General features: G+C 45.9%; 1 protein-coding gene across 2 annotated transcripts in view; it reads left to right on the top strand.

The window, feature by feature from the left end:
* The window catches only part of LOC135114272 (uncharacterized), a 147,167-nt gene that overhangs the window by 48,936 nt on the left and 85,731 nt on the right, over nt 1-12,500 (top strand). For both annotated transcript variants that reach the window (XM_064030145.1, XM_064030146.1), the window contains exons 4-5: nt 694-713; nt 1,835-1,879. In XM_064030145.1, coding sequence (XP_063886215.1) covers nt 694-713; nt 1,835-1,879 — 65 coding nt within the window. The remainder of the gene's footprint in view (nt 1-693; nt 714-1,834; nt 1,880-12,500) is intronic.

The raw sequence follows: 12,500 nt of genomic DNA, 5'->3' as shown, positions 1-12,500 counted from the left end.
GAGTTTCTAAGTGGACTATATCAAGGTCCTTCCAGTTCGTGACGCTATCGTGTAGCACTCTAAGGGAATTGCCTATCTGGATGTTTGGCCAACGCTTCGATTGCATTCACGTTATGTCTGGTCTCTTAAGGAATCTAGGTATCCTGTGTTTTGGCTCACACATCCCGCTATGCATTATTCCTATGCTTACATCTCGCCATCAACGTTCGTCGCACATTGTTGAATATAAAATCGAAATAGAACGATCCCTAACGACACACACACACACACACACACACACACACACACACACACACACACACACACACACACACACACACACACACACACACACACACACACACTAACTAACAGCATCTTGTGAGAAATTTAATTTAACTTTTATACATAGGCATGTTTGTATGTCTCTTAGTATATACTATATACGTGCAGGTACAGTGTGTGTGTGTGTGTGTGTGTGTGTGTGTGTGTGTGTGTGTGTGTGTGTGTGTTTTACCATTCAGATTCCTTTATCCATGTGTCTGTTTGTTTGTTTTTATTCATGTCATACTCTGCTATTCACATTTTTTCTTGATGGTGAATTCTTTGTTATCGTAAGTCACGGTACAGTGTGTGCTTGGAACGTGAAGGGCGATGGTCTCTTTGCAGGGATGTAGAGTTGTATTGTCTGACTCCAGTTTTCATTCTTTTCAGGGACGAAGAGGAAAAAAGAGGTGAGTATTCTCCTCGTGTCGACACCCACACTAGGACACCCGAGACGTGGTGATGGTGCTCTGTCGGTATTAATGATAGTTGTCGTAGATAGATGGACAGATAGATATATAGGAGTAGTGGTAGTAACAGCAGCAGCAACAGCAACAGCAGCAGCAGCAGCAGCAGCAGCAGTAGTAGTTGTAGTAGTAGTAGTAGTAGTAGTAGTAGTTGTAGTAGTAGTAGTAGTAGTAGTAGTAGTAGTAGTAGTAGTAGTAGTAGTAGTAGACGTTGTAGTATTATTTGTAGCAGCAGTAGCTGCAGCATTAGCAGCAGCAGCAGCAGCTGTAATAATGCATTCGTAAATTGAGACTATTGTATGACGCCTTGTGGTGGAGACTCCTCGTACTTAGGACATCCTTGATGGCGGCATGTAGACTAAGGCATTCCCCACCAGATAAGTGGCGGTTGTCTGCAGTCCCTGTTTGTGGTGAGGATAGGGAAAGGGTATTGCATCAGTGGTGGCTGCGGCACTATTCATTCGTCCCCATCTCACGGAAGGGTATTTGTCAGCTCTGATTAATTTTCTCTTCGACGGAGTGACGTCACTGACGATGCATTCGTCTCCAGACCGACGTGAGAAACCTGTCGTGTGAAGCAGGCCTTAGGCTGGCTAGGTCGAAGGAAGGAGGAACAACACTGGAGTGTGGGATGGAAGTCATCGTGATGAGACCCAGGGTGATTGTATTTGGGGAGGAAGCTGTCAGAAGTGTGGAAAAATAATTCCTTTGATAGAGAGATGTGCTTTTCTCTAGAAGTAATTGGTTCATATTTGTTTGATGAATAATTCATAAGAGATGAATGAAGATTATTCCACAGATGTGCCCAAGCTCCAACCCGCACCACCGTGTGCCGCCTCATGAGGCTGAGGAGCAAGGATAGGGTAGGGCAGGCATGTCATCAGGGTGATGTGAAAAATCAAACTATCGAGTTCTGTGCGAAGCCTTGCATGCTTTTACGAGGAGACTCCATTTCGGGTGGCAGTACGTGGGTGTGCTTGCATTGGAAACTAAAACAATAGTGAGAACAAAAATAGTGGAGCCTTTTGATATGTAACGTGCAGTGACGACGCCCCTCTCTACAGGGACTCGACGGGCCGGAGATAGACAGCGGACCTCCACAACAATGGGTGAGTGTTACTAGTGCTAGTGTTACTCCTGCCAGTGTTAAACACCCGTATTTTTAATTATACCCCCCCAGAACACAACATTTCTCTGTCTCCTCTCTGTGGCCCTCCGCTCCATCTTTTCAGTGTCTTATTTACATTACATTGTAATCATCTAATGTGTAGCGAATATGAACTGATGTGTTATTTTACTTCTATTTTTTTTGTTTATTTGTTTATTTATTTTTTTAAGAAGGGTGTGTTTACATGTTCCTTTTTCTCCTCTTTTTGCCGAAGTAAGGTGATAACTCTTGTTTCTGTTGTTGCCTCTATGTTTTTGCCAACTGGAAACTGTGTGTGTGTGTATGTGTGTGTGTGTGTGTGTGTGTGTGTGTGTGTGTGTGTGTGTGTGTGTGTGTGTGTGTGTGTGTGTGTGTTGGCGTTTGCCTGAGAGGGTAGGTTATGTTGACGTGAAAGGCGAGGTCTTGTAGGTGAACTGAGTGAGAAGAACACCTGACATTTTTTTTTAGATCGTTCGTCTATTTTACTTCTTTTTTTTTTTTTTTGTATGTATATATATCTTCCCCCCTCCTACTTGATCCCTTCCATGAAACTCTTCCTACCTCTCATTTTTTTCTCTCCTTGTCTTCCTTTGTGTCTTCCCATCATGAGGTACTTCCTTCACGGGTCTTTATAATGTCCATTTATGTCTCATTATCCTTGCTACTATGAAAACTACTTTAAAACTATGCTTGTTTTCGCCTCAGGAATAAAACTATGCTTGTTTTCGCCTCAGGAATTTTTCTCCCCTTCCTTCTCCCCTTATCCTCTTCCCCACCTGATCCTTCTCAGCATACCTGATCCTTCCCTTCATTCCTTGTCTTTATCTGACTTTTTTTTCTTTACTTCATCCCTTGTTCTTCTCTATTCCTGACCCTTCTCTTCATCCCTATCTTCGGTTGTCCTCCCGTATTTCCATTCCTTCCCTCCCTCTCTGAATTCTCTCCCTTGCTGTGATTCTGTTTCCCTTATTGCTGCCTTTCTCCATATCTGCTTCAGCCGTGCATGTTCCTCCCTGTCCTGCTGCTTCTTTTCCTCTAATGCCTCCCTACCTCTCTCTTCGCTTACACCTCCCCCTTGTGCTTGGCTTTTCACCTCATTTTTTGATCACTCCCCGCCGTTTCTCGTCGTCTTGCACGCCCTGCGCTGCCACGTCGCTTTCCAATATCCTACTTTCGGAGTCCATGGTCATGTGAGAGGGGAGGGGAGCAGTAGCAGCATTGGAGGGGCGAGGAGGAGGGAAGAGGTTGGGATGGTGGTTCGGAAAAGACTCCTATCGCTGCACTTCGCAAGTCCCTCCTCGGCACGGCGGTAAAGAAGACTTGTTATGTAGGGCAACAGTCGACCCTTCTGCGTGTGTACCCTCCGACCTGAGGCAGCGGCGGGAGCCCCTCGGGAGTGGTCCACGAGGAGGACACTGGCCGTCTAGTGGAGGAATTGGACCTGCGGGGGACTCACTGATATAAACATGACGATGATGGTGGAGGGGAACAACGGGCCTGCAGCGGGAGGGTTGCTCGGTCGCCCCGGTGACTTTGAACCATATTTCATGCAGTTTTCCCGACCACCCCCAAACGGAGCCTGTCAACTTTGGGTGTAAATATTGTACTCGGTTCATTAAGGGTGCTCGTAATTAACACGTGTGCCCGGCTTAACGAGTCCCAACAGCGAGAACTGTGCTCGTTTAGGTCCATTTTTGGCCAGTAGAGCGTGAAACTCCCACACCCCGGAGAAATGGAGTGGCCCCGAGTTGCAATGGCCAAATAAAGGGGAGAGGGAGAATCTTTGTTGAGCCGCGGCCGCCGGGGACAGGGGCGGGGACAGGGACGGGGACAGGGAGGCCAGTGGTGGCGTCCTCCACTGCTGCAGGAGGGGATGCTGGTGCTGGAGGAGAGGAGTGCTGGTGCTGGGGGGAGGGGAGTGCTGGTGGTGGGGGAGGGGAGTGCTGGTGCTGGAGGATAGGAGTGGTGATGGCAAGAGATGAAAGTGCTGATGGTGGGAATGGGGAGTGCTGGTGCTGAGGGATAGGAGTGCTGGTGTTTGGGGGAGGTTATAGAGGAATGGGATGAGGATTGGTGTGGATAATGAGGAGCGAGAGTGCCGTTAAGTAATGGAATGGGAAAGGGGCAGTGATGGTGCTTTATGATGGGGGCAACATTAGTGGTGTCTGCGTAATGGGAAAGGAAATCAAGTTAGTGATGGGAGGTAAGAGGAGTAACAATGTCCGGATATCCGATGGAGGAAGAGAGGAGTGTTGGTGTCAAGGTGAGGGGAGGGAAGGGGAATGGGGGCTTCGCGAATAGTGGGAAGGAAGGGAGTGACGGAGCTCGGTCAGTTGGGGAGTGGAAGGGTCTAAGGGGGAATAAGGAAAATAGGGATGATGGAGTGGGAGGATGAGGAGGGAGGGCGTGTCCTAGTAACGAAAGGACTTGGATATAGTGCACCTACGTGAATGTCCGTTTCGTGTTGATTGCCGGTACTGGGACAGCAGGACACGACCCACCAGTTGCGTAACCTCCTCCTTGCCTCGCTTACCCAACAGCGAGGCGGGGTGTTGACAGACTAACGCACCTCACTCCAGGTAGGTCTGTGTGCTGACGAAGCACTCTTGGGGCGCACTCGCATTGCATCCGGGGTTACTACACACGAGAGGTGTATCTAGAGTGGTGGGTGTGGGATGCCACACACACACACACACACACACACACACACACACACACACACACACACACACACACACACACACACACACACACACACACACACACACACACACAAGGCATCACAACTTGAGGTTCCTTGACATGTTTTCCCATCATGGAACAAAATGCCTCTGGGAACGTTCCACGGTTCTCGCGAAGAGGGTTTGACTGATTCTTAATTTGCGCATGATTCAACTGTGTTAGATTGTAAGTTAGTCTTGAAAGAGCATCGTCGATTGTGTTGTCTCGCGCCCTAAGCAGCTCCTCAAATGAGAGCTCTCCATTACTGGCTGTGTATCATACGTCGCGTCCCGCCGCCCCTCCTTTCCTCCGGGCCCCGCTTCCTTGCCTGCTACACTTACATGCCCTCCTCTTCTTTACTCTTTTCCCCTTTCTTGCAAATCCTTTTCTTCATTCTCCTCGTATCCCTTCTATCCCTCCCTATTCTGCTTCCTCTCCCTCCCTTTATCTCTCCCTCGATGCAGAACCACTGGTGTTATTTTTGCTCCATCTTGCCACGTTGATGTTTATAATCGGCTGCGATTTATCACGCACTGCACACGTTCCAGCGGAGAAACAATAGAAACTAATGGTAAATAAATTTGGCGAGAGTCCAGTGTGCGGGAAAGAGAAAGAGAGGAACAGGAGGAGCACGAGAGAGAGAAGGGAGGAAAGCTAACTTGAAGACATTGTTTTGGAAGCAGCAGGGAAGTGGTAGAGAGACCATATAGTGTTGTTGGAGCTACTGAAGGAAGGGATATCAGTCACAATCTCTCTCTCTCTCTCTCTCTCTCTCTCTCTCTCTCTCTCTCTCTCTCTCTCTCTCTCTCTCTCTCTCTCTCTCTCTCTCTCTCTCTCTCTCTCGGGCTACCTTTGTTTTATTTTTGTGAGCGTGTCTTTTAATTATTTTTTTTTGAGAGAGAGAGAGAGAGAGAGAGAGAGAGAGAGAGAGAGAGAGAGAGAGAGAGAGAGAGAGAGAGAGAGCGTCTATTCCCTACCCTTCTCTAATTATGTAAACAAACACAAGTTTAATCTGGGCCATTACTGAGTAGCTGGAGCGCTGGTCGGCCTTTCCACCGTGACGAATGCACTCCATATTAAGCCTTAAGCCGGCGAGATTAGGGTGAGATCTGCTTGTGATGGCGGCGGGGTTAGGCTTCGGGGAGTGGGGAGGCCATCAGTTAGCCCTGGTGCAGTTATAGTTTATTTATAACTTGATATCCTCTCGTGTCGGGGCCGGGTCACTTTATGGCTCGTCGTGCCCCTATCTCCTCCTCCTCCTCCCTTTCTGCAGAGAGAGAGAGAGAGAGAGAGAGAGAGAGAGAGAGAGAGAGAGAGAGAGAGAGAGAGAGAGAGAGAGAGATGTTGACGGAGCGGTTCTGGATTGCTTGTATGCGTGGGAATGGGAAAAGTTTGCAGGAAGGGAAGAGGAACGGCGTGACAGATGAATGGGGATTATGTAAACATTGTCTTGGTTTACTCTATTGATCGCGACGGAGCTTGTGATCTGGGGCACATTCACATCCCATAATATTCCTAGCAGCTCTCGACAGTCCCCTCACCTTGCGATGTCTTGAGTAGATCCACGATGCCTGTCAGTAATCGAGTAACGTGACACACTAGCCTTCACTGTGATGGTCTTTTTCTCTCGCCACTTGTAATCCTCTGGTCTGCTAAGAACATACCAGGCGCCGGGTTTTGTAAGGACGTCAGGAGTGCAAAGGACTTGAAACGAAGGGAGCACGAAAGGTTACTCGCTCACAACTGTACTTCGACGTCTTGACACACCTCTCTCTTCTTTCAACTCTGATTTAGATGACTGCCTGAACACCTCGCACACCCATAGACGGGAGCTGAGAAGATTATACTTGTGTCTTCTTGATTTACACGATTTTCCGGTGTTTGTCGTTAATAGAGGTGGCGGTGAGGATAGTTAGAACACGGTTAAGAGGAGATCTATACGTGACTGTGACTGCTCAGTAATCAAAGCTTCTTCTTTTTCCACTCCTACTCAGTGAACGAAACTGAGGGGTGATGGTCATCGTTGTGTTCGGAGATGCATCGTAGGGGAGAAAGAGCCACAGAAATGACTTTAAACAAAGGATCAACAACACGTAATGAAAGACTGAACTGTTACCTTCTGTATTTCTGTATTTCACCACTTTCCTCCAGCCATAAGCTCTTCCCTCACTCCCGCTTTTCTGTCCCCAGAAGGCGGAAACAAAAGCAAGACAATTAGGGGAGTGGAGGCGCGAGGTGTTGCCCGAGATTAGTCAAACACAAGTGGGTGACGGCGTGGCGGCGCGATATATCTTCCCGGGAATATAATGGCCCGCTAAGAGTAGGGGGCGATAGGGAGTGTATGGGCTGCCTCCTCCTGCACTAGATCATGATATGTAGGTGTAAGGAGCGCCAGACTAATAATTATTCCTTACTCTAGCGTGTGTAGGGAGGGAATTAAGGTAATAATGGCACAGGTAAAAATACCACGGTAAAAATGACATGGTAAAAATGACTCAGGAAAAAATGGCATAAGTGGAAAAATAGATAAAAATGGCACATTGTGTTTGTTGAAATATATAATATTGGCAAAAAAAAAAGTAAAATTAAGTTTGTCTAATTTAAAAACTGGTTTTGAATAAGATCTATTTTCTTAATATATCATGTAACCTTTTATTTATCATTTTTGATATTGGAAGAAAAAAAAATAAAAAATTATATATATATATATATATATATATATATATATATATATATATATATATATATATATATATATATATATACACACACACACACACACACACACACACACACACACACACACACACACACACACACATATATATATATATATATATATATATATATATATATATATATATATATATATATATATATATATATATATATATATATATATATATGTGTGTGTGTGTGTGTGTGTGTGTATTTCTTAATATAAATCTATACGTTTGAAATTTATGAAAACAATTATAATAAAATCAAAATATGTTAAGACATGAGAATACCATTTTATGTTAACCTTTAAAAAAAAAGTTTAATAACTAGAATCTTATGTTGTGACCAAGTCTACGTAACACTTGATCAAGGTTTTTCCTTCTGTGTAGTCTTTGCATAAATTCTTTAGTCTTTGCTGTAGATCAACATGTACTTTTTTTGTTTTCTTCCTGGGTGGTTCACCAACTGAGTCTGTTTCTCTCACTGCACTCACAACAGCCTCTTCCTTCTGAATCGTTCTTATAAGTTTCCAGATAGATGGGTGCTGGTAGCCAACATGATAAAGAAATTTGTTCCAGCCTTCACTTAGGTTGCTGGTTCTGGGACAGTCATTGATGTACGTTCCAAAGTTCTGGAGGAAATCTTGCTGTAATGCGCCGTGTTTACTGCTGGAATGCCTGGTTGGGAGTTACGTCTTCTTCTCTGAACATATGTACCAGAAACATAGGTTTGGTCGAAGTACTCTAGCAAGGAAGCTGCCTCATCAGGGCACCTAGTCATAAGTAACTGCATTCCCGCTGGAACATCTTCAATTGGTATAAATGCCAGTGAGTCGATCTGTCCGCGGAATTGACGAAAGTCGTGACTCTTTGTAGTGGTTGGTAAGGCCAAAGTCCTGTATTTTTCTCCAGGTACTCTGAGTCAGGAGATAAAAACAACCTTGTGTGCGTGTTTCCTGCCCAAAAACATTGATAGCTTGGATGACCGCCTACTCAAAGTCAGCAGTTATGGTTGTTGGGTCTGAATAGAGCTAAATCTCGTGGCAGCGATCCATGACTGCTTGCAACAATGTTTCATATGTATCTTTTGTTTTAGTCTGCAGACAAGCAAAAACAGTAGAAACTGCAGTATTACTGATTGGGACGCGTATTATATAAAGCTGTAGAAGTTCTAGTGAAGCCATTGCACAGTTGCCATCCATGAGCTTTGTCGAAAGACAAAAATTATTTGGGCTTGGAAGCTGCAGTAGTTGTCCATTCTCCAGTAAGTTTGAAATCCTCAAGTCTTTCTGGTACTTGTGCATAGATTTTTTTTATTATCTTCGGTTACGCAAAGTTCTTTTTATGATGTTCTCACTTGGAAGTAAAGCCTTATCTTCAGCTGATAAGTCATCCAGGTTATTGCTGTAAATTTGGCTAGTTTATCTTCCGTTTTTGCTGCTTTTCTCTTCATGTTGTTGATGCATTTTGTGGCTGAAATAGCTGCATAACCAGGAGCGTGGTCGTGGTCATTAGCTGGTACAGGATCAGTCATATCAAAGCTGGTGGTCATGGTGCCTTTACAGAAAGATGTTCTCTTAACACATCTCCATCTGACAGTAGTTGATCTTATAATCTGTTTTGTATACATGTATCCTTGGAAGCAAATCTTCTCTTTTCCTTTATTACTTATTGTGACTTCCATGATTGGATTGTGGTAGAGCCACTGAGATCAATGGTGTGAGCTTGACGGATCCCGGTCAACTGAACCAGTGACGACTGAATCAGGAGGAAGGTCAACTCTTCTCTGATTAGAGAGTTACTGGTTTGGTTACTGATTCAGGAGTCACTGGGACAATCATTCAAGGTACTTTGATGGCTACGTTCCAAAATTCTGGACGTAATATTATTGTGCCATTTTTACCTAATTTTCCCGTGACATTTTTACCTGTGCCATAATTATCATTCCATTTTTACCTGTGCCATAATTACCGTTCACCATAGGAAGGATATTGTGTCGTGTGTGTGTGTGTGTGTGTGTGTGTGTGTGTGTGTGTGTGTGTGTGTGTTTTAACAGGAAGCATGGTAGGCATTGTTTTACTTTGGAGGTTGTATGTAGAGGACGTTGGTCTTGTGGACGTAATGATGGTTGTGCTGGGATGGAAGGACGAACACATAAGTCGATATGTCATAAAGGGCAGACAAGTATTATGCAGGCACTATCGTAGGGAGAGATGAAGCTGTGCCGTGTATGCGGTATCGATAGCAACAAACGGTTACAAGATACTAGGTCGTATTCTTGAGCGATTTACGCTTTCACGGATACTGTTTTCGAAGCCCACAGATATGATTAGTTGGCTTCTCTTTGGTATGTTTCCTCTTTGACGATTCAGAAATCAAGTTAAAGTACCACTAGAATCGTCAGAACACCTTTGAAAACCACAGTAACTTCCATTCTAGCCAGTTAAAAGTTGTTGCAATAAGACATGGGAACGTTTGATTAATCATGCCATAAAACTACATATCAAGAGTTTACTTCTTAAAAATTTTAGTTTGAGTGTATAGATTACTATCATCCAGTTACTGACATTTCTGCCGCTGTGAGGTGCTGGGAGGCACAAGTCCTAGTGCACCATTTCGCACCTCGCTGGATGCAGTGTCAGTGCCCTTGTGGTACTACCTGGTAGAGCGAGGGAACAGTGGTCTAGGGAAGCTGCTTTCTTTACCCGGAGAATAATGGCGGTTGTCTAGGCTGTTCGTATGATTGAGGTCACTTGGGCGTGGTGATGACAGGAGGCAGGCGGGCGTGGGAGTGAAGAGGACGTGGTGGACTTCTGAACACTTGGCGCCACTGATGATCTCATCGTCCCATCTGTCTGTTCCATCACGAGTGTCTCCCGCCCACCTACCCGTCTCCGCTCTGTCTCCCGACACTCCTTCCGTCTCTCTCTCTCTCTCTCTCTCTCTCTCTCTCTCTCTCTCTCTCTCTCTCTCTCTCTCTCTCTCTCTCTCTCTCTCTCTCTCTCTCTCTCTCTCTCTCTCTCTCTCTCTCTCTCTCTCTCTCTCACACACACACACACACACACACACACACACACACACACACACACACACACACACACACACACACACACACACACACACACACACACACACACACACACACACACACACACACACACACACACACACACACACACACACACACATTCCTGCCCTTCTCTTTATTCCATCGCCTTGATCTAAATTCTTGAGCTTTCCTTCATCTTTTTTTTTTTTTTCACCGTCACAACATACTCTTTTATTCACTCGTACCTCTCTGCCACTTGCATAATTCGCCCCTCATCCGTCCCCGGCCCGTCACTCATCACTCATAGCGTCACTGTAACTTTCCCTCCCTGCTTCTGCCTTTATGCACCCTTCCTTTCTCTTCTTCCTCGTCCAGCTCTATGTTTGTTTTTGGATTAATGTTCTTGATTGTACGAGTATTAATTCCGCCTCGTTACCCATCGATTGACGTCGCTGTTCTCGTGTCACACTCCTTGATTCTTGCCCGTGTGCGCCGTGCTGAATCAGTGTCATGCCTATCCTGCTTTTTATTCTTCTTTAACATAAGTAGAGGTGATCCAGGCCAGGAAGGTAAAAGTGGATGAAAACTTATGATGTTGCTCCGCAGAGGAAAAACTGCATGAAGACTTTTTTTTTTTTTTTACCAGCCTTTTTCTTTAATAAACTGCTACTATATGACAACTTTTCACATTTTTAGAACAGTAATACCTCCCCACTTGAGTAATTAGATGAAGTTCTGACAATAAGCGTGTCTGCTTGGAGCAAGTTACGAGTAGAGAGAGTGTGGCTATAGGGAAGGATGGCTTGACCCATAACCTGCTTCTCCCACATGATCCGTTGAAGGGAGCGTCCAGGTCTAGCCTTTGTGTCGAGGAACCCGCCTGGGGGTCAAGGGGAGGGAGTCCGCGGCGGAAGTGCAAAGGTGGGTAGTGAAGCGGGTTAGCTCCTGCCTTGCTGCATGGCTAGCAGAGCGACATCGGCTTGTTAACGGGAGTGGTTGCCATTCAACCACCGCGCGTGGCTAGTCATCTTATCATTCATTCCTGGAGCTGGCGCCCCCAGCACGGCGGTGGCTGTGGCGGAACGGCGTGGCCTCTGGGTCCGCCTCGTTGTGCATGGGCCGGAGACCATGCCGAGTGACCCCTGACCCGCACACGTGGCTACTATGGGACGCCGGACCGTCGTTAGCCGCGGCCCCAAGTGACCTGACCCTTGCTCCAGACATCATTGCCAACCGCCCTCAGTAACAGTATATTTTTGCACTATTGATAAGGGCATTCCTCGCTCCTTGGTGCAGCGTCCGGCCACCAAGGAGCCTTTCTTGCATTATCTGTGTGTATGTACTTTTTGGTCTTGTGCTGGACTCGTGCTGCATCGACAAAAGAAATACCACAATGTGTGTGTGCGTGTGTGTGTGTGTGTGTGTGTGTGTGTGTGTGTGTGTGTGTGTGTGTGTGTGTGTGTGTGTGTGTGTGTGTGTACACTAACAGCAGGAGCATCGTCGAAGGCTTGGAGGAGAGGAGGAGGGGTCCATAGGTCGCTTTATTAGTAAGGCGACGCTGAGCTTGCTATCCATTATACATTCAGACGACCGCGTCCAATATGAGACGTTGTAATCTGGTGAGGGCGGGCGGGCCTGCTTAACCGGCCTCCCCCACCCACGACACGTGCCCGATGATACAATATGTTGCCGCTCCATTGCTTCTCGTCTTGTTGTTATTGTTATGTTGGTGTTGCTCATGACCTCCGGCCTCGCCTCGCCCCACCCAGCCGTGTCCCGCCTCACCCTGCCCTGAGTGCCCTCCCTGATCGTCATATCAACTGCCTCATTTCTTTCTCCTTCGATTGAACGTTCTTGTCTTTGCTTTGCTTTTTATAAAACAATTATTCTTTTCTTTTGCACTTTTGTTCTTTCTGCTCTCCTTTTCCTCGCTCTTCTCTTCTTTTCCAAATTTTTGTCCTTTTCTTCATCATCCTGTACTTTTTTTCTTCCTTGTATATCCTGTTCTGCTCTCAGGATGTAAGCTAGGGAAATATATAATTTTTCTACACGAAGAACCAGCTCCATATTTCTTCCTCCACCCGTCTTCTCTT

This window comes from Scylla paramamosain, chromosome 27 (genome assembly GCF_035594125.1).
Source record: "Scylla paramamosain isolate STU-SP2022 chromosome 27, ASM3559412v1, whole genome shotgun sequence".
Classification (NCBI taxonomy): domain Eukaryota; kingdom Metazoa; phylum Arthropoda; class Malacostraca; order Decapoda; family Portunidae; genus Scylla; species Scylla paramamosain.
The sequence above is the reverse complement of the archived record's forward strand: the minus strand, read 5'-3'. Positions and strand labels throughout refer to the sequence as shown.